Source organism: Phascolarctos cinereus, unplaced genomic scaffold, assembly GCF_003287225.1.
Source record: "Phascolarctos cinereus isolate Bilbo 61053 unplaced genomic scaffold, phaCin_HiC Scaffold_2;HRSCAF=192, whole genome shotgun sequence".
NCBI classification, from domain to species: Eukaryota; Metazoa; Chordata; class Mammalia; order Diprotodontia; family Phascolarctidae; genus Phascolarctos; species Phascolarctos cinereus.
The window spans coordinates 51,590,501-51,611,780 of NW_027555625.1; the positions used below are offsets into that span (position 1 = coordinate 51,590,501).

At 47.6% G+C, this 21,280-nt stretch overlaps 1 protein-coding gene across 5 annotated transcripts in view; it reads left to right on the forward strand.

Moving 5' to 3' along the window:
• Positions 1-21,280, forward strand: part of CBFA2T3 (CBFA2/RUNX1 partner transcriptional co-repressor 3) — a 203,630-nt gene that overhangs the window by 173,586 nt on the left and 8,764 nt on the right. For all 5 annotated transcript variants that reach the window (XM_020989148.2, XM_020989144.2, XM_020989143.2 and 2 more), the window contains 7 exons: positions 859-948; positions 9,897-10,078; positions 12,191-12,441; positions 14,652-14,737; positions 16,072-16,270; positions 16,919-16,987; positions 19,049-19,239. In XM_020989148.2, the coding sequence (XP_020844807.1) occupies positions 859-948; positions 9,897-10,078; positions 12,191-12,441; positions 14,652-14,737; positions 16,072-16,270; positions 16,919-16,987; positions 19,049-19,239 (1,068 nt within the window). The remainder of the gene's footprint in view (positions 1-858; positions 949-9,896; positions 10,079-12,190; positions 12,442-14,651; positions 14,738-16,071; positions 16,271-16,918; positions 16,988-19,048; positions 19,240-21,280) is intronic.

The following is a 21,280-nucleotide window of genomic DNA, read 5'->3' on the forward strand; positions in this document are numbered from 1 at the left end:
TTTTCTGGCCCATCCTTCCCTTTGGTGGTTCCCCTCTTTGCCTGACTCTGTTTCACAGATCAGCCTAAACACCTAGTTTATGAGTCTATTTCCTTCTAACAAAGAATAAGATGTGAGTGAGGAGGGAGACCGGTCTGGCATCCAGAGAAGACACCTCTGTGGTTTCTGAGAGCCTGGACAGAAATTAGAGAAGGAAAAGATAGCCATGCAAACCTGCAGCCTAATGATGGAGATGAGATAATGAGCAACTTCCCTCCCATCCCACTTTGGGATTGTGACCAGTGAATAGGGTGCCTCATGTTCCAGTCTCTTGAGTATAGGCGTCCCAGTCCCACCTACTTCTCAGCTTAGGAAAGACATCTTTGGAGGAGGTACCCATTAGATCCCATCTCACAATGAGACCATGTGGTCAAATAGCACAGGGAGGCTCTCCAAAGGAGCAAGGAAGCTGTCGTTTTCTTTGTCTGGAAAGCAATCTAAGCCGTTGCTCCCAGTGGCCAGCCTCATCTCTGGCTCCTGGAGCTGAGTTGTAAGTCATTCCCAAAACAGTGAAGCTGGCCCCAGGAGGTAACAGGGTACAAGGAAAAGAAAGGAGGAGGAGGATTCCAGCCCCAACAATTAATTGCAAAACCTTAGGCAAGGTGCTTCTACGAAGTAGAAGGAGGGTAACCTGAGAGGGGATGGCACAAGCAGATGAGGGATGGAAGGTGATTCCCCTGTGTACTAGCCGGCCCATTTCCTTTACAAGAGAGAGGATGGTACCTTCCATTCCAGGGTTACCAGGAGGAGTGGACGTGATGCCAGCAGACGTGGGTAGGGTGGAACTGATTCGGGTCCCGTTCTTCCTCTTTCCTCCAGAATTCTACCCTGACAATTGAGGAGTTCCATTCCAAACTCCAAGAAGCCACCAATTTTCCTCTGCGCCCATTTGTCATTCCCTTCCTGAAGGTAAAGACTCCTCTAATTACCCTTGTTTGCTAGAGTCCTATGAAGGGTGAGATTTCTTCTCCCACCTCAATTCTCTCTGTCTGTTTGTATGTATGTATATATTTATGTATATATAGTTGTATGTGTATATTATACATATATGCGCAGAAGTATATACACACATGCACATGTGTATATGTGTGCATTGTGCATGTGTGTATTGCATGTGTGTACATGTATGTGCATGCATATGTAATATGTGTGTTTTATTATTGCTCCTACCATTTTTTTTTGCTTCACTCTCACTTTCTAGAGACTCCATCACCCACCGTGCACACATTATGTATCCCTCATTCCACATCTAGAGTCCACCGCTTCTCAGCCAAGAGGAAAGAGATAATAAATGATCAGTTTCCCCAGAAGTCACAATTGGTCCCAAAGTTCTGACGCCTTTTAGTATCATATTTTTTTTTAACAGTGTAGAGGTCGCTGTGGAAATTAAATTAATCTATGAGCATTATTTAAGGGTTTACTTACTATGTTAGCCCAGGAACTGGGCTAAGTGATGGTGATGAGAAAAACCCCCAATCCCCATTTTATATTTGGTGAAACATATACATAAATAGGGCTAGACCGAGCAGAAGGGAGATGACAGAGAGGAAGGTGCTAGCAAATGGGAGGAGGACTGAGAGAGAGCTTCTGCAGAAAGTGGCGTTGGGGCTGCATCTTGAAGGAAGCCAGGGATTCTACGTGGCCAAGATGGGGGTGGGGGGAGAGAGCATTCCTGGCATGGGAGACAGTCAGTGTGAAATGTCGGGCATGAGAGATAGACCGTTATGTGTGAGTAGCAACAAACAGGCCAGGATTGTTGGACGCTAGAGTGTGGGGAAGGGAGGGATATGGAAGACGGGAGAGCTAGGAAAGGATCGGGTTGTGGAAAGCATCGTTGTTGTTTTTGTCCTCCTTCATATTCTTGTCCTTGTCCTTCTCCTCCTTCTTCATCTTGTCCTTCTTCTTCTCCTCCTCCTCCTCCTTCTTCTTCATCTTCTTGTCCTTCTTCTTCTTCTTCTTCCTTCATTCTCAGAGAGGGCCAGTGACATCACAAAGCCTTTAGATTAATTAATTCAAAAATTGTGATCATGGCAGAGAATTGGAATGTAGGAAAAGCCAGATTCCAGGGAGAATATTGTGAAAAGCTTTCAGTGCCAAACCAATGACTTCATACTTGCTCCTAAAGGTAGCCAGGTAATTACTCAATGCTGCAGTTCATTGTGGGGGGTGGGGAGAGAATATGTACGGTGATATCCAGTGCAAATTTGGAAGGCCAGATGGAATGTGGTAACCTTTAGAATTCTGAAAGCTCCCCAACATCTTTAGTATAGCCTAATGGGACCCTGACCTGAAGTTCAGAGCTGAATTTTAGGAATATCTCTTTGGTTGTTGAGTGGAGGATGTATTGGAGTGGGGAAAGACTTGACTGAAGCAAGAAGACCAATTAGGAGACTCCTCCAGTTCTAGGCTGTAGTCCATTCTAATAAGTCATAGTTGCTTCAAACCAGTTCGAACCAGTGGGAGCCCCTGAAAGCCTTTTTTAATGGGTTCAATCCAGTTTAGACCCAGTCACTGCCATTGCCCTGAGAAGGCTTTGTCTAACATTCAGCATCTTTGTCAAGTGTATACTCCAGACTTTCTTTTTAGAAATCATAGACCCTTTGGATGTAGATCTGGAGGGTCCTTAGAGATGGTCTAATCCAGGGATGGGAAATCTGCAGCCTCAAGGCCATATGTGGCCCTCTAGGTCCTTAAGTGTGGCTCTTTGACTGAATCCAAACTTCAGTTCACTTGAGGACCTAGTGGGCCCCAGGGGCCCTTGAGGCCGCAGATTCCCCACCCCCGGATCCATCTCCCTCCTTTCACAGATGAAGACACTGAGACCCGGAGAGAAGCACCTTTCCCTAGGCACTGTGATCCTGGCTGGGCAAGTCACTTAATCTCTGTGTGCCTCAGTTTCCTGAACTGTAAAATGAGGATAAAAATAGCACCTACCTCTTGAGGATTGTTGTGAGGATCAAATGAGATCATATTGGGGGTTTTCTTTATTTTTTCTTTTCCCACTCTTTTTAAAATGTTTTTCTCAATTACATATAAACAAAACATTTTCCCTCTCTCCCCTCCCCCCTCTTTGAGAAGGCAAGCAATTTGATACAATTATATATGTTCTGCCAGCGTATAATGTTTACCAAATTGCTTGCCTTCTTAATAAGAGAATATTTGTAAATCGCTTAGCATAGTGCCTGGCACACAGTAGGCACTTCATAAATGCTCCTTCCCTTCCCCTGAAGATGCACAGGTATTGGGTAACAGAGAGCCCAGATCTTCTAACTCCATTCATTTCCCATTTTTCTGTCCTCTCTTGGTCTGGCCTGAGGGAGGGTCCTGCCTCATCCTCTTGTGTCAGGGTCCCATTAGGCTATGCTAAAGATGTAAGGAGCTTTCAGAATTCTAAAGGCTACAACATTCCATCTGACCTTCCAGATTTGCTTTGGCCCCACCCACGTTCAATAGGACCTTCTAGGTGGTCTTAAGGAGACACTGATTTAAGCTTGAAACATATAGGAAAGCTGTGCTCTTTGGCATCGATCCACCGTGGAACCTGGCCAGGGTTCCAGCCCAGGGCATCCCATCATCCCTGCTTTTTTTCCGGGAAGCTCTTCACCCACACTTTTCCCCCTCAAAGGGCTGGTCTCCACCGCTGCTTGGTGTGGTTCTGTTTTGCACACGCACTGGGCTCCTCCCTCGTTTTTCCTCCTTCCTGCACACACACCCACTCACTGCCTTGCTCACACTCACAAGCCAAAGGCAAAGCTGGAGCTGTTTGCAATAAAGTGAGGGTTTAGGCCCATCTGGTAATCATTTGCAATTCATTAAAGCCCTTCCCTTTTCTTCTTTTAACTTAATGCTGAGTCTGCCTCCTTCCCATCTTTGGGGACACACAGCGCGCTAGCATTTCTGTCAGATCAAATATTTACAGCAGATGTTCTGGGTCTGGCTTCAGCTGCCCCTGTTTATCAGAGGAGTAGAGGGAGGGAAAACAATCTTTTGCATCTTTATTATTCTTTCTTTTTTTTCCTGACCCCCCTTCTCCTCATCGGTCAGGGCTTCCCATGGCTTCCCATGGCTTCCCAGCCCACTCTGAGCAGGACCTCAGAAAATGCTTCGGGTCCCCCTAGAAGGCCACCGCCATATTGCCTCCTCTCTGTATGAGAAACAAGTTAGAGAAACCCCCCTAGGCTGCTGAAGAGGCAAGATCTCTGCTGGAAAGAAGCCACAGTGGGGCAGGGGAAGAGGCACCATGCCAACCTGAGCAGCAACCCTCCCTCCAGCGCTTAGCACAGCGTCTGGCCCACAGTAGGCTTTTCATAGCGCACAGTAAGTGCTTTATAGTTGTCTGTTGACTTGACTTGACTGATGCTTACTATTGCTTTATAGGACCTGAGACAAGGTCCTCAATGCTTCTGTGCCTTGATTTTCCCATCTGCAAAAATAGCACAATAATGTCATACAGTAGCTTTCTTGCCTTTGGGCTCTCTTCCAGACATACGCTAGCTAACTTGGCTTTCCCATCCTGACCTTGTCCAGAAATTGCCAGTTAGTTGCCCAGGGCTATGACATGCACCAAGGGAACAGAAAGAATGAGGCTCTCTTTCATCCTATGTGGTCCTGTGGGGGTCAAGCCAGGTTGGGCAAAGACAAAACAAACAAAATGTTTCCCAGTTGCGTTTTCAGAGGCTGTTTGTAAAGTTATTGTATGTTAGCTATTGGGCTCTGTCTGGGATCCTGGTCCCTGTCATCACTAACTAAGTCCACTCACAGTCCTCCATATGGGTGGATGACTTCATCCCCCTTTCTGCTGCCAACCTAGAACCCTTATTTCCAGGCATTAAGTGACTCCTCTTGGGCCTCAGCTCCTCTCATCCGAGGACGCCTCTTGCCACAGATGGGGTCTGCAGGGCAGACTCCCAGGCCTCACTAAGCTCCCCTCCCCTTGCTATAGTGTGGTAAATGTGGCGTCCATGCCAGCTCACCAGCCTGCCCCTGCCAGGAAAGGAAGGTTTTTCACTTCTCTGACGAGGGGACCCTGGGGATCTCCAGGCAGACGCAGTTGCCTTCTGACCTGAACCCCAGGGCTGGCCTTAGATTGTGTGTCCTTCTCATCTGTTCCCTTCCCCTGGTTTTAGGTTGCTTGGCTCATCCTTTTTCAGAAACTGCCTCATTAACACGTTGTTGAATGGAGCTTGGCCTTTCTGGAGCCAGGGAAATCACTTTACACTATTCCCCTTGCTCCATGTGGGCACCCTGGTTCCAGCTGTTTCCAGCCAGGGATCCAGATGCTTTCCATTATCCTAACTGCAACCAGCCGGGCCCGGTTTGTTTCCCATACTCTCTCTCTCTTTTAATTATTATTAGTATTATTCCTCCTCCTTTTTAGTGGCGGAGGGGAGGCTGGTTAGGAGAAGAGGAGATAGGGGAGAGGGATGGGAGGATGTTTGTAGCCTTCAAACCTACAGCACCACATTTCCTCAGCTCACACTCCTAACATGTTCAACAGATGGAGGTTTGGCTGGCGTTCAGCTATCTAAATAGAAAAACAGGACGGGCAGGGAGAGCAGCTTGACAAAAAATGCATTCTGCCGCTTAATCGTCTCTGGGCTGGATGCTGTGATGGGGAGGCGGGGAAGAGGAGAAGCTTTGGAAGTCCATGAGAAAGTTAAAAGTCTGCTTGGGGGCTGGGGGAATTTATTTATTTACAAATACTTAAAAACCACTGACTCTTCCACATGGCATCCTTCCCAGGCCCGCCTCACCTACCCTAGAGATTCTTTTTCTGCTCATGCCTTCCTCAGAGCCTAGACTGGTGGAGGTCCTGGAAGGAGGTACCCTGGGAGGACCATTTGATGACCCAGTGGGGAGAGATGTAGCTCAGAGATTTCTATTGTCTTTGGGGTGGGGGTTGGGGAGGGGCTCAAGAGGTCTTGGGAAACATGCAGGCAGAGATCCAGAACATGGACTGGGGGTAGAGGGAAGATTGTCCTTGGGTAGTAGGCCTCCTGAATTCTCTGTGCTGTGAGCACAATCCCATGTCAATAATTCTTCGCCTGGGTATCCCCCTAGCTTCAGTAGAAGGCACTAGGGACAGTCCAGTGCAGGGCTGTAATATTCAGGCAAAGGGTAGGAGCCCCCAAGGCAGCTTTATCAGCTAGAGCAGTGCTCTAATGCTAGCAGCTCTTAGTTCCAATCAAAACTGGAAACCAGGAATCACTCTGACCTCTCCCCCACACTGGGGGAGATATCATCAACTCTCAGCCACTAGAAAAGTCTATCTAGTTCTCCCTAGAAGAAGAGGTCACCAGCCATTACTAGCTCCACTATTCACACATTTGTTAGACACCAGGGCTAAAACTAGCAATTTTTGCATGGAGGGCAAGCAATGAAAAACCACTCAGTTTAGTTGGAAGTGGAAATCCAAAGACACCATAAAGCAGCTGGGGCAGGGGAATGGGCATAGGCCAGGGAGGAGATTACTTGAGATATGGACCCACGATGGTAGTGGTGGAGGGGTGTGGGGAGAAACGGCTAAAAGAATAATTACCTAGTAGTTCTTGCTAACTAGATACTGAACTCACTGGTTTTTATCCTATTGAAAGTATTTTCAGCATCCCCCAAGTTTTGGCACCCGGCAGCAAGGCCCCACTTTAGTTTTGTCTTTATTAAGTACTTGCTTATGTAAAGCCCTGTGTTGGGGACCATAAGGAATGCAACATCTTAGTTGGCCATATAGTCCAATCCATGACTAAATAAGAATCCCTGCTATAGGATTCCAATAAGCGGTCATCTGACCTCTCCTTGCATTCTTCCAGTAAAGAGGAAATCTCCTAAGACAGTCCACTTTTGGACAGTTCTTATTATTAGGAAGTTTTTCCTTTTCCAGCCTCTGAACTCCACAATCTCAAAAAAACCCACATGAATTAAGTGCCTGCTATGCCCTGGAGAGACACAGTCCCTTCTTACGTTGCTCTATCTCTCCTTGTTCCTGGTTCAGCCCTCTGGAGTCACCCAGGATAAGTTTGAATTCATCTTCTATAGGAAAGTCCTTTAAATACTTGAAAAAAAGCCATCATTCACCCACCTGTCAATATCTTTTCTTCTCTTGGCTAAATGCCCTCAGTTCCTTCAATCAGTCCTCAAGTGATATGACCTGCAGTCCACGCCCCATGCTGGTTGTATTTCTCTGGACAAGCTCTGATTTGTAATGCCCTTCCTAAAAGATGGTCTGACTAATACAGAGTCATTCTAAACACTGGGCAGCTCTCAATGCAGCCTAGGACTTTGGGTTGTTGTCCAGTCATGTCCAACTCTCCATGACCCCATTTGGGGTTTTCTTGGCAAAGATACTGGGGCGGTTTGCCATTTCCTTCTTCAGCTCATTGTACAGATGAAGAAACTGGGGCAAACAGGGTTCAGTGACTTGCCCAGGGTCACACAACCAGGAAGTATCCGGGGCCAGATTTGAACTCATGAAGATGAGTCTTCCTGACTCCAGACCCAGAGCTCTATCCACTATGACACCACGCAGCTGCTCCAGGACTACATTAGCCGTTTTCAGCTGCCGGATCGCCCCGTTGACTTATAATCTAATACAACTCTAAGACATCTTTCACACAAATTATTGACTTTTTTCATATAAGTATAGGACTTTCTATTCATCTTTATGGAATTTCATCTTGCTCATTTGGCCCATCATTTTAGCCTGTCCTGACTCTGTCATCTAACAATTAACTGTCCCCCAGCATTTAGTGAATCTTCACTAAAGGCCTCGTCTGTCATCATCAATCAGCTCATGGCCTCACCTTGAGTCTAGTCATTTCACCAGTTCTGATTTCCCCTAACTGTATCAACATCTGGTCCACATCATTCCATTCTTGTCCTCAGGGATAGCATGAATGAAAGATGGGTGGTGAATGAGTGACCAAGGGCAAATCACTGAGTATCTCTGAGCCTCAGTTTCCTCGTCTATAACAATTAATTAAAAAGCATTTTTTAAGTGCTTGCTGTGTGCTAGGTACTGTACTCAGCCCTGGAAACACAAAAAACAAGCAAGCAAAAAATACAAGCAAGCAAAACAGTTCCTGCCCTCACGGAGGTTACATTCTAATGGAGAAAGATAAAACATAAGGAGGCACTGAAAGGGGAAGGAGATTGTATTCATGTAGGACTAGGGCCTGTAGGGTAGCTAGGTGGTGACATAGTGCACAGAGCACTAGCAGTGGAGTCAGGGACCCTCATTTTCCAGAATTCAAATCCGGCCTCAGACACTGGCTCTGTGATCCTGAGCAAGTCACTTAACCTTGTTTGCCTCAGTTTCCTCAAGTGTGTAATGAGCTGGGGAAAGGAAATGGCAAACCACTCCAGTGTCTTTGCCAAGAAGACCCCGAATGGGGTCACAGAGAATTGGATACAACGGAGCAACAACAATATGGATTATAAATGACCAGGAGGTGACTTGAAGGCCTGGTTCCAGGCAGGAGAAGGTAAAAGGTCATCAATCATAACCCAGGGTCCCAGGACCATACCGTCTTAGTATTCTACCTTAAAGGGTTGTTATGAGGATCAGATGAGAATAATATATATATTTGTAAATATATCTAAATATAAATATATGTAAATACAAAAACCTTGGCAAATCTTAAAGCAGTATAGAAATGTCAGCTGTTATTATTATGTTATTATTATGAGCAGCACAGACAAGTGTCTCAGGAGTCCACAGATCATACAGCTTTGTCTTAGGATAAGCTTCTTGTAGGAAGCAGGATTTGACACAGGCCTATCTTTTGCCTCTTCTTCTATCTCTAGCACTTAGCACGATGCGCGGCACACAGCAGGCGTGCAATAAACGTTCATTGATTGACTGAAGAGTAGTGAAGATTTCGATAGGTCATAAAATGGGACGTAGCGTGTGAAATGACGTGAGCAAAGACACATGGAGATTAGAGGGTGGCCAGTGAACAGAGGTCCCTCGGGGACTCTCATCTCAGATGAATTGTGATCAGTTTCCTCTTCTGTAAAATGGGGATAGCAATAGCACCTACCTCACAGGGCTGTGGTGAGGATCAAATGAAATGATTGTAAGGTATTTGGCACAAAGTAAACACTGTATAAATGTTTGATAGTAGTAGTAATAGTAATCCTGGTGGTAATGGTAGTAGTAGCAATAGTAGTGGTAGTAGTGGTGGTGATGGTAATGGTAGTAGTAGTGGCAGGGGGCAGCTAGGTGGCGCAGTGGATAAAGCACCGGCCCTGGATTCAAGAGGACCTGAGTGCAAATCCGGCTTCAGACACATAACACTTACTAGCTGTGTGACCCTGGGCGAGTCACCTAACCCCATTGCCTAAAAAACAAACAAAAAAAGAATTATCAAGTAGTAGTAGTGACAGTGGTTATAGTAGTGATAGTAAGAGTGGTAGTGGTAGTAGTAATAGTACTGGTAGTAGTAATGGTGATGGTAATCGTAGTAATAGTAGTAGGGGCAGTGGTTATAGTAGTGATAGTAATAGTAGTAGTGGTAGTAGTAGTAGTAATAGTAATGGTAGTAGTAGTAGTAGTGATGGTAATAGTAGTAGTAGTGGTAGTAGTAATAGTAGTGATAGTGATGGTAATAGTAATGATAGTAGTAGTAGTGGTGGTGGTGGTGGTGGTGGTAGTAGTAGTAGTCAACTTCTTTGAGGAAACCAAAGCATGAAGTAGTAGAGACGCTCTTAGGCTCACTAGATGGAGAGATGGAAGGGGATTTCCAGATGATCTGGTTGAAGCACCTCATCTTACAGAAAAGGAAACTGAGGCCCCGAGAGAGAGCTGGCCCTCCCTTCCCCACCCCCCACATCAGTGAGTTAAACCCTCTTCTCTCCCACAGGCAAACCTGCCCTTGCTGCAGCGGGAACTCCTGCACTGCGCCCGCTTGGCCAAGCAGACCCCAGCCCAGTACCTGGCCCAACATGAGCAGCTCTTGCTAGATGCCAATGCTTCTTCTCCCATCGACTCCTCCGAGCTTCTCCTGGAAGTCAATGAGAACGGCAAGAGGAAGACGCCAGACAGGTGAGGAGAGGGAGGAGGGGGGGAGGGGGGGCCAGGCATTACTCCCATCAACTCGACACTTTTCAGCCTGCATTTTAGCTCAAGGGAGGAGGCAGTGTGGTTCAGTAGAAATCAAGCACTGGTCCCGGAGGCAGAGGATGTGAGTTCCAATCTCGCCTCTGTTGCCTGCTAGTCATTGAACTTCCCTGGGCCTTGGTTTCTTCATCTGCAGAATGAGGCGGTCAGGCCCAAGGTCTCTTCCAGCCCTAAATCTGCGATTAGAGACAGCAAAGTAGAACAATGGAGAGAATGCTGGGCCTGGAGTCAGGAATCAGGCATGTAACTCGCTGTGTGACCTTGAGCAAGTCACTTAACCTCTGTTTGCCTCAGTTTCCTCATCTGTTCAGTGGAGATAGTAATAGCACCTACCTCACAGAGTCACCGTGAGGGCCACATGAGATAATATTTGTAGAGCGCTGAGCATAGTGCCTGGCACATCATAAGCACTATAAAAATGTTGGTTATTATTATCATTATCATTATTGTCCCCCCCCTTTGCAGATTACAATTTATCTCAGACCAATCATGGTAAAGGACAAGTGAATTATAAAGTAGGTCGGTTAGTCGTCTTTTCCACTCCAGAGAGCACAAGGCCAGGGAAAGAATATCTCGGTTTAAGTTGAATGCAGAAGCCCTGAGTTCAAATTCCAATTCTGCCATTTACTAGCGGTGTGAGTTTAGGCAAGTCACTTCACTGGGCCTCAGTTTCCTCATTTGTGAAGTGAAAAAGTTAGACTAGACAATCTCTAAAGTTTCTCCCAAATTAAGCCCTATTTTTTTGAAAGTTCTGCCTTATATGCAAGTCAATTTCAGGACTTAAAAGACCCCTCTTGCCCCACCCCACCCAGGAGCCCTCCCAAAAGGCAATGTGGCCAATTAAGGATAAATTGATGGAAAGTGGAGGGAAAGGATGTTTCTGGTAGGACTCTTCTAGCCAAGGTCAACCTCCAGGTGTCGAGGCTTTCTTACCTAGGATGGTATGCAGAATGCCAGAGGGTCAGGGTAGAGAGGATCCCCAGAGTCTTCAAGGGGCCTGGGCTTGAGCACTCCCTGCCTGAGAGCTGAGTGGTGGATAGGTGGGGGAGTGTCACTGGGGCCTGAGTCCTCCCTGCAGGGTCACAGAGGTAGTTGTCCCCAAGTAGCACATGCTGCGGCTCAGAGCCCAGGAGGGTGTCTGGTTAACGGCGGCACAGTGGCTCCCTCTTCCTGGCTCCCTCCCATGGAGGGTCAGACTTCTTAATGAAGACCTGTATCTCATAATTCCAGTCTCCAGGGAACAGGGCTATGTTGAGGCTGGCATGCTACCCGCCTTGCCTAGGGTACAGACCAGAGCTGCTGGGTTGGTGTGCTCAGGAAGATGATTCACATATCTCTCTCTTTCTCCTTCTTTCTCTTTCCTTCTCTTTCTCCCTTCCTCCTCCTCCTCCTCCTCCTCCTCCTCCTCCTCCTCCTCCTCCTCCTCCTCCTCTCTCCTCCTCCTTCTTCTTCTTCTTTCTTCTTCTTCTTCTTCTTCTTCTTCTTTCTTCTTCTTCTTCTTCTTCTTCTTCTTCTTCTTCTTCTTCTTCTTCTTCTCCTCTTCCCCTCCTCCTTCCTCTTCTTCTCTTTCTCCCTTCCTCCTTCTCTCCTCTCCTCCTCCCCCTCCTCTTCCTTCCTCTTCTTCTCTTTCTCCTCTTTTCTCCTTCTCTCTTTCCTTCTCTTTCTCCCTTCCTCCTCCTCCTACTTCTTCTCCTCCCCCTCCTTCTCCTCTTCCCCTCCTTCTTCCTCTTCTTCTCTTTCTCCTCTTTTCTCCTTCTCTCTCTTTCCTTCTCTTTCTCCCTTCCTCCTCCTCCTCCTCCTCCTTCTTCTTCTCCTCCCCCTCCTTCTCCTCTTCCCCTCCTCCTTCCTCTTCCTCTCTTTCTCCTCTTTTCTCCTTCTCCCTCTCCCTCCTCCTCTTTCTCCCCCTTTCCTCTTTTTCTTTCTTTCTCTCATTTGTTCTCCTTTATACCATGTATCCTGGCCTGTACCTGCTTGTTCCTGTCTCTGCCATCTTGGCCTCTGCTGTCTATCTATTTGCCTCCCTTCACACTGGGCCAGGACCAAAGAGAATGGGTTAGACCGAGACCCGCTGCACCCCGAACACCTCAGTAAACGGCCATGCACCCTGAGCCCTGCCCAGAGGTACAGCCCCAACAACGGGCTGAGCCATCAGCCCAACGGGCTGCCCCACCCCACGCCTCCCCCACCTCAGCACTACCGCCTTGAGGACATGGCTGTGGCCCACCACTACAGGGACACGTACCGGCCCCCTGACCCCCGAGAGCTGCGGGAGCGCCATCGACAAGTTGGTGAGCAGACCCCAAGGACCTTCCCTGCCCTGGGCCAGAGTAAGGGGTTTGGGTGGGAGTGATGGAGGGTTGCACAGGAAAGAAATGGTCCTGCGGGGTATGAAGAACAGAAATCACCCAGATGAGAAGGAGAAAAAGGAAGGTCCATAGGACCCCAAGAGGGACGAAATAGGAGGCAGAAGTCGCCAGGGAGTTGAAGGAAAGACCTTGTTGTTGGGCATCAGCCTTTGAATGAGAAATAAGACTGGAGTCCATGTTCCATGAGTGCCGAGGAGTATAGTATCTCTGATCCCTGCTTAACCTGAGTATGTGAGGAGACCTGTCATCCTTCTACCTCCTCTGATGAAAAAGAAGCCCTCAGGAACAGAATCAGGTGTACAGCTCCCTGAGGGAAGAGCTCAGAAGCTACATTTTCCCAGTGTCCCACATTCCTCCCCAACCCCGAGCTAAATATTGCAAAGCATGTGATGGTGTCATGGACACTGGGCACGTGTAGGGGACCCAGACTCTCCAGAGCCTGGGGCTGGGGCAGCCTTGAGCACCATAAACCTTCCAACACTGTACAGAGCCTGGGCATGGTGTGGGTAAGCAGTGTGTGAGGTTCAAACAGAAGAATTCCAGAGCCAGACACCACCGGCCTAGAACCTTCGGGTATGTGGTCATCCAACTGATAGGCCACATCCATGGGGGCAATGCTGGTCTTTCCCAGGAGTGAATCTCCAGTTATTTGCTCTCCATTTTCTTCAAGCAGAGCACTGTTATAGGCACTCTGGAGGGCTCCCCAGAACATGGAAAACATACAGAGTCCCTGCCCGCTAGGATATGAAAGTCTGGTTGGGGAGAGGTGTCACATGACTTATCCACATGGTGCCCTGGCATATAGTAAAAGCTCAATAAATATTTTATCTATATCTAAAAACATTTCAGAAACGACCAAGGAATATACAAGTAAGCATCTGCTAGTTCTGTGCCAGCAGACTTGAGGGGCCATAGCGTAAAGGAGTGACCAGAAAGCGGGGAGCAACTAGAGACTCAGTCCTGGGAAAGCTCAGCATGAGCCTCTCCCTGGACGGGGCCTACTAGCTGGCTGTCCTCCTCCCCTCAGGGTTCCAGGCCCAGGCAGCAGGTGATGGTGTCTGGCTCCTTGAATCCCAGGGTCAGGCAGGTGCTAATTCCCACCAGCTCCTGCTAATGCAAAAATAAACGCCAGTTGTCCCTCCAGATTCCAGCCACTATTTTGGTTGAAGTGTTGGCTCGAGTTCCTGATGACACACAAAGTAGGACAGGGTAGCCCAGCCCAACTCAGGGAGCTCCACCTTCTCCTCCTTCTCCTCCTCACTCCCCTCCCCCAACTTTGCAAGAGAGTGAGTCATGGGTAGGGGAGCCCAGAGAAGTGTGCCGGGCCCTCAGAGGGTGTGGGGTAAGCATGCGACTCTACCCACTCTGGCCAAGTGAGCGATAACCCATCTCTACTGAGCACTTAGTTTGGGAAAGATGTCATCCTAGGCACCGGGGGGGAGGGGAAGGGGAAGGCAGGGAGGAGAAGGAGGAGAGGGAAAAGGAGGAAAGGAAAGAGGAAGAGGAGGAAGAGGGGAGAAAGAAGAAGAGAAGGAAGAGGAGAAGAAGGAAGAAAGGAAGAGGAAGAAGAGAAGGAGAAGAAAAGGAAGAAGAGAAGGAGAAAAGTGGAGGAGGAGAAGAAAGAAGAGAGGAGGAGGAAGAAGAGAAGAAAGAAAGGGAAGGGGAGGAGAGTGATGTATAGGGGAAAGAGGAGGAGGGGGAGAAGGAAGAAGAGAAGGAAGAGAAGGAAGAAGAGGAGAAAAAGAAGAAGAGAAGGAGAAAAGTGGAGGAAGAGAAGAAGGAAGAGAGGAGGAGGAGGAAGAGAAGGAAGAAGGGGAAGGGGAGGAGAAGAAGGGGAGGGAGGAGGAAGAAGAAGAGGAGAAGAAAAGGAAGAGGAAAGGAGAAAGGTAGAGGAGGAAGAGAGGAGGAGGAGGAAGAGAAGGAGGAGGAGGAGGAGAAGAAGAAGAAGAGGAAGGGGAGAAGAAAGAAAGGTGAAGGAGGAGGAAAGGAAGGAGGATTTTGACTAGGACAAGGACAGGATATGAGAATTGCTTTAGATTTGGGCAGATCCATCTGTGCAAGATGGATCAGTTACCACAGGACCCTTTCCCCTAGAATTGTGTTCTCAATACCTGCCTTTCCCTCTCTCCCAGCTGTACATGGCTCCCGGCAAGAAGAAGTGATTGACCACAGGCTCACAGACCGAGAGTGGGCAGAGGAGTGGAAGCACCTCAACAATGTAGGTAACCCCAAGTCAAAGACTGCCCCACAGAAGGCCACACCAGGCTGTCTAGGGCCAACAGGAAATGGACAGTGCTGCCTTGTAGGTTCATGGTAGGCTTCCCTATGTGGGGGTGCAGTGAACACAGGTGTTCCTGGGCCACATAGCCTGGTGGCACCTTCCAAAATCTCCGAGTTCTCTTTGTGGTTCCATGGGTCAATCCTGTGCACCAGGTTCCCTGCTCAAGACTTGAGAGATGTAAGAGCACAGTCCTCAACCCCATGGGGTTCGGACCTACCCTGGACCAACTAGCCAGTCGGCATCCTTTATTGAGGGCCAGTGATGGGTGCCATCCCATCTTAGGCATTCTAGGGGGAGGATACAAAAGAAATAAAGACATGGCCCATTCACTTTTGTTACTATTATTCTGTTATACTGGAGAGATGGCAGGATGAGGGGAAGGCAGTAACTATAGATCTATGTTCTTGTGCCAAGCTATTCCATCTAAAATAAGTATTAAAAATGTCACCCTCTAATATATAAAACAGACATTAAAATAACACCATCCTTCATTGAGGAAAATCACTACCTTCAGCCTTACATAAAACCATTACATATCTCATTTATCCTTACAACAGTCCTGTGAGGAAGCTAGTACAAGTCATTATTGTCTCCATTTTACAGAAGGTGAAACTGAGGTTCAGAGAGAGTGATGGGAAGAGCCACCAGTAATAGGGATGATTTCTTACTTACCTAATCCTTGCAGCCAAGACTGTTCTTCTAAAAGAGGGGCAGCTGCCTGGACTGTCTGTTTCTGTGGATCATTTTCATCTGTAGAATGAAGGGCTTTAACTAGATGATGCTGGCTCCTTCTAGTCACAAGTATGCTGGAGTCAGTTCATACTGGCTCAAGAAAGCCAATTGTTAAATTTTCAGTGTGAGTATTTAAACCGAAGAAATTGGCAAATGCTACCTATCAGGAGCTTGATTTGTTATTTTGTTGGTTGCCCAGACTTAAGAAAGTGATAGAAAAAATGTTAATCAGATTAAACTTAAAAGTGTGTCTCACATACATCCCCGCCCCCGCCAAGAGCCAATTGTTAAATGTTAACAGGTATTTATTTCTGAGAGCTGGTTGTTAAATATTAACCAATACCACCCTCCCTCTAGCCCATGATTGCATGCCCCACTCAGTAGAGCAAAGCCAACTTGCTTCCATGGGAACTGAACTATGACCTTGGCCTCTGCTCTAACTAAGCAGCTGAGTTAAGCATTCACACATCTTTAAGTGGAGAGAATGAATGGATCACCATCTCCTGCGGCTCATCTCTGTATCCCCCGTCCCCTGACAGCTCCTGAACTGTATCATGGATATGGTGGAGAAGACTCGGCGCTCTCTCACGGTGCTGCGCCGCTGCCAGGAGGCTGACCGGGAGGAGCTCAACCACTGGATCCGGCGCTATAGTGATGCCGAGGACATGAAGAAGGGCCCCATCTCTGCCCCATCCCGCCCACACAATAGCTCCTCCAACTCCGAGGGTCCCCAGTTAGGTAATGCTACTGCGCTGGACTCAGCTGGGTCTGGGAGGGGCAAGGGGACAGAGAGAGGATGGCCCAAGCTCCCCCAGGACTCTCAAAAGAGACTTACCCAAAGTCACCCCAAAATGAATGGAAAGACCTACACTAAGATCAGGAGCAAACATTGCCCTGAGGCCATCTTGGTTGCATTGGAAGCCAGTCTGGCCCAGGCCCTGGCATGTAGAGAATCCCATAGGGTTCTTTCTAGCTGGTCCTGTAGGACCCTTCCAGTTCTCCCGGAATCAAAATTCTATGATTTCATGATTCTAAATCATCCTGGTCTATCCAAGGGCCATGTTGATCTGGGCTAGTGCCTAAGCCAGAAAACTGCAAAGATAATGCTGATCAGTAGCGAGATTCTGTCATGGGCCAGCAATGCCCAGAGCCCAGCCCCAGAGGCACCTTCTTCAGCCAAAGCCTGAGCCTGACTCTGTCCAAGGGCAGAGACTGGGAGAAGCAGCCTGAGTGTCCTTCTTCCTTTCAGGCACCATGGTAATAGGGCCCAGTCACTAGGAATGGCAGCATCAGCTTTCTGAGGGGGAACCAGTGTGCCGCTGTAGGGCTTGAGATCTTATCACTTTTGATCTTCAGGGCTGATCCCTTTTCATTCTCATTTTTTAGAAAGTCACCGGGAGTTTGTACCCCGGCCTCTATCCGGTTATATGCCAGAAGAAATCTGGAGAAAAGCTGGTGAGTGTTAAAGGGGAACCCTTTTGCTATCCTAGATAGTAAGAGTAAAGAGCAAGTCAGGTCACACACACACACACACACACACACACACGCACGCACACACGCACGCACACTCACCATCTTGCCAGGATCACAACATATCACTTAAATAAAGCCACAAGCAATTCCTGTGGTGGATAGAACACTGGATTTGGACTAAGGGGCCCTGGGATTAAAGTGTAGCTCTCTTACTTACTATCTGCCTGGCTTTGGGTAAGTTATTTTTCCTCTCTTGGCCCCAATCTGCTCATCTTTAAAATTAGTGATTGGATTTTATTAAAATAAATCACAGCCGTTCCAAAAGGACTCATAGGTTTGAAATGTGATTTCTTCACAACTCTATGAAGTAGAGTCATTATTCTTATCCCCATTTTACAAATGGGGAAACTGAGGCTCTGAGAGTTGAAATGACTCGCTCGTCATTGTGTGACCACTCTAGGTGGGATTTAAAACCCATATCTTCTGATCCCAAGTCTACCATTTTTGCTGTGGTATACCATACTGTGCCTCTAAATTATCTCTAAGGTTCCGTCCCATTCTAAATCCTATAATGCTATTTTTTAAACACAAGACCCCCAGGCCTGGAGACTTCAGGTGTCATCATGCGGGATCTTCCCACCATTACCTACCCTCCCGTATATATGCGCCCCTCTTTGTTTTATAAGATCCCTGAGTTGAGCTCTGGCCCCTTAAAGAGGTTTTCACCTGGAAGGGGTCTTGGAAATCATCTACTTCCACTCTCTCGTTAGATAAATGAAGAAATTGACTCTGAATTGACTTGTTCAGTGTCATCTAGCAAGTTTAGATCCACACCTCTAGACTTGCAACTCTGGTCTCTTTCAACAGACCAAGCTTTTCATCTCCTAGGATGAGTTATCCTATTGAAAGATGTGGTTTTTTTTCCAAAGGGACTTTCTATTGTTGTCCCTTGAGATTTTCTGGGTCCCTGGAACCTGCTAATTTAGTCACAGTGCCACAGTGTGAGCCAGAGAGCATACAGATACCATGAAACAGCTGCCCCACTGGAATGCATGATGGGGCTTGTCCAGAAGCCTGGAACCACTCTGGGTTGGAGAGTAGGGTGTGACCGTGGGCTTGAAGGATCCCAGCCTCCACTTGGAAGCATTTCAGAGTGAATATGGCATTGGACCTGGGAGTAGGAAGACCTGAGTTCAAATCTCACCTCAGACACTTACTAACTGTACAGCTGTGAGCCAGTCACTTCACCTCTCTCTGCCTCAGTTTCTTCATTTGTAAAAGAGGATGAGAATAATAGCGTTTACCTCCAGGTTGTTGTGAGGATTAAAATGAGATAATATTTGTAAAGTGCTTAACCCACATACATACACACACACAGAGCTTTCAGATAAGTCTCAGTGTGCTTACCTATCTATACCTGCATGCATGTGTGCACATTCATGACTATGCATATACATGGGCATGGAAGACAGTGTGGTATAGTAGGAAGAGACTGGTTTTAGAGTCAGAGAAGAAGAATACCTAGCATTTCTATAGCACCTACTAAATGCTAGGCACTATGCCAAGGCACTTTACAACTGTTAACTCATTTGATCCTCACAACAACCCTGGGAGGTAGATGCTATTATTATCCCCGTTTTACAATTGAGGAAACTGAGGCAGACAGAGGTTATATGACTTGCCTAGAGTCACACAGCTAATAAATTTGAGCTGGCTGCTGGATTTGAACTCATATCTTCCTGTCTCCAGGACCAGCATTCTACCCACCACATTTCCCAGCTGTTCCAAGAAGACCTAGGTTCAAATTCTGCCTCTGATGCCCATTTCCTATGTGACCCTGGAGACATCCCTTCCTGGGCCTCAGTTTCTTCATCTGTCAAATGGCAGAGTTAGACTTAGTAGCCTCCAAGGTCGCACATGTTCACGCCCACAAACACGCACCTCAAGTCTGAGTTCACCTCCCCAGGCCCCCTGTGTGAGCCCCATGCGCGTGGCCAGCCCAGAATGCTGACTCAGCAGCCCTCCCCTCGCGCTGCCTTTCAGAGGAAGCTGTGAACGAGGTAAAGCGCCAGGCGATGTCCGAGCTGCAGAAGGCCGTGTCCGACGCAGAACGCAAAGCCCATGAAGTCATCACGACCGAGCGAGCGAAGATGGAGCGGGCCCTGGCCGAGGCCAAGCGGCAGGCCTCCGAGGACGCCCTGACTGTTGTCAATCAGCAGGAAGACTCCAGCGAGGTAGGGCCATGCTCATTTCCTTCTTATACCAAATCTGCCCCCTGCTCCCCCTGCCCTCGTAGGTCAGGGAGGACCACAGGACACACAACACCCACCTACAACCAAAGACCTGTTCCACAGCAGACACAGGGACGGGTGACAGGGATTCCTCTCGTCTTTCTTCTTTTGTTCTCCGACATCTTGGGGTTCTGGTCATGCCCTTCTTCCTCTTATTGCCTCAGTGTCCACAAGCACAGGGCTTGACAAGGTTAACAAATAGGTGTCCGTAGATATACTTTGTGGATTAATAGGAATTGTCTTCTTTCTTCTTTGTTAAAGAAGAAATGGGAGTAAAAGACTGACGTATCTGAAGAAGGGTTTCTCCCAATAGTGGACAGAGTTCCTGACTCTGCCCAGGGTGTCCCCCCCATCACTCTCTGAAGGACCTGGATTCAAATCTCACCTCTGATGCTTATGCCTTGTGGGCAAATCTCTTCATGACCCCCCCCCCCACCTCTTCCAGCGCTCAATCCCTTGATCGGTAAAATGTGTGGCTTGGACCATATGGTCCTGAGGTCCCTTCCTGTGAGGGTCATTTTGAATTTTCCTTGTGGAAACTCTCCTTTCCTTGGAGGATGGGCAGGGGGGAGCCCTTTAGAAACACAGTCTCCTCTGCCTAGACTGGTTAGATGTGGTCCTGAAGGCCTTGGGAGACTTGAGACAGCAATGGCTTCTCCAACTGAATGAGTCCATTCGCTAGGATCCCTCTGCTTCATTACTGCCCCCTCCTTACTCCTTGTGCCATGTTCCTCTCCCCATACTCCTTTGAGAAAACCCCCTTCCCTGAAGAGCACCAGTACGTACAGCCTATACCAGAGATGTCAAACCCCAATAGAAAAGGGCATCATTAATCCATACATAGGGGCAGCTAGGTGTCACAGTGGATAGAGTGCCCCACCTAGAGTCAGGAAGACCTGAATTCAAATCTAGCCCCAAACACTTACTAGCTGTGTGACCATGGACAAGTACTTAACTGTTTGCCTCAGTTTCCTCATCTGTAAAATGAGCTTGAGAAGGAAATGGCAAATCACGTTAATATCTTTGCCAAGAAAACTACAAATGGGGTCATGAAGAGTCAGACATGACTAAAAACAACTGAATAACAAAATCCACACACAAGGCTTCCTGTGGGCAGCATATTAGTTTTAAAATGTAATGTCATCTGTGTTTCATTGTATTTGACTTATTTTGTTATGTATTTTCCAATTACATTTTAATCTGGTTCTGGCCAGTCAGGAGTTTTGCACTCTACCTTTGGCCTAACACCATCCCCAGCCCCTGGGAAGTAGCTGGTAACCCCTTGAAATGATCCTGAAGGCCTTCCAATTAAGGCAGCTCAGGGGAAACTTTAGGGTAGCCCTAAGACACTCAGCCAGCTACTGAATCCTCCTCAGTGGCTCTATAATCTCTTCCCTCTTTATTACCCAGCCAGGTTGGGACAGTTATGCCTGGGACTTTGTAAAGCAACAATATGTGAAACCCACAGATGTTCTCAGGTTCCAGGTTTGGCCTTTCCCAGACTGTCACTGCAAGAGTAAGAAGGGAAATGCCTTGTACTGGTTCATAGATACAGGGTGCTAGAGCTTCAGAAGACCTTCATGGTCATGGAATCATAGATTTAGAAGTCATTTGATCTGATCACATGAGAAAACTGATAGAAAGAAGAAATTTGGCCTCAGGCCCCGTGAATCCAAGTTCAGTACATTTTCCAAGCTAATTATTAGAACTGGGAAGGCATTTAGAGATCATTTAGTTCCAAACCTTTCATTGTCCAGATGGGGAAACTTGAGACCCATGTGGGGCTTTGCACATTATAGCATATAATGCTTGTTGGAGTCCATTCACATCTCCTGACTGATTTGATTCAAAACCACCCTCACAAAACAGTTATCCTCATTTCACAGAGTAGGAAACTGAGGCCCAAAGAGTGTCTTCCCCAAGGCCAGCCAAATAGATCAGTCTGAGGGCACATTTCTTCAGTCCTGAGACTCCATATTGCCCG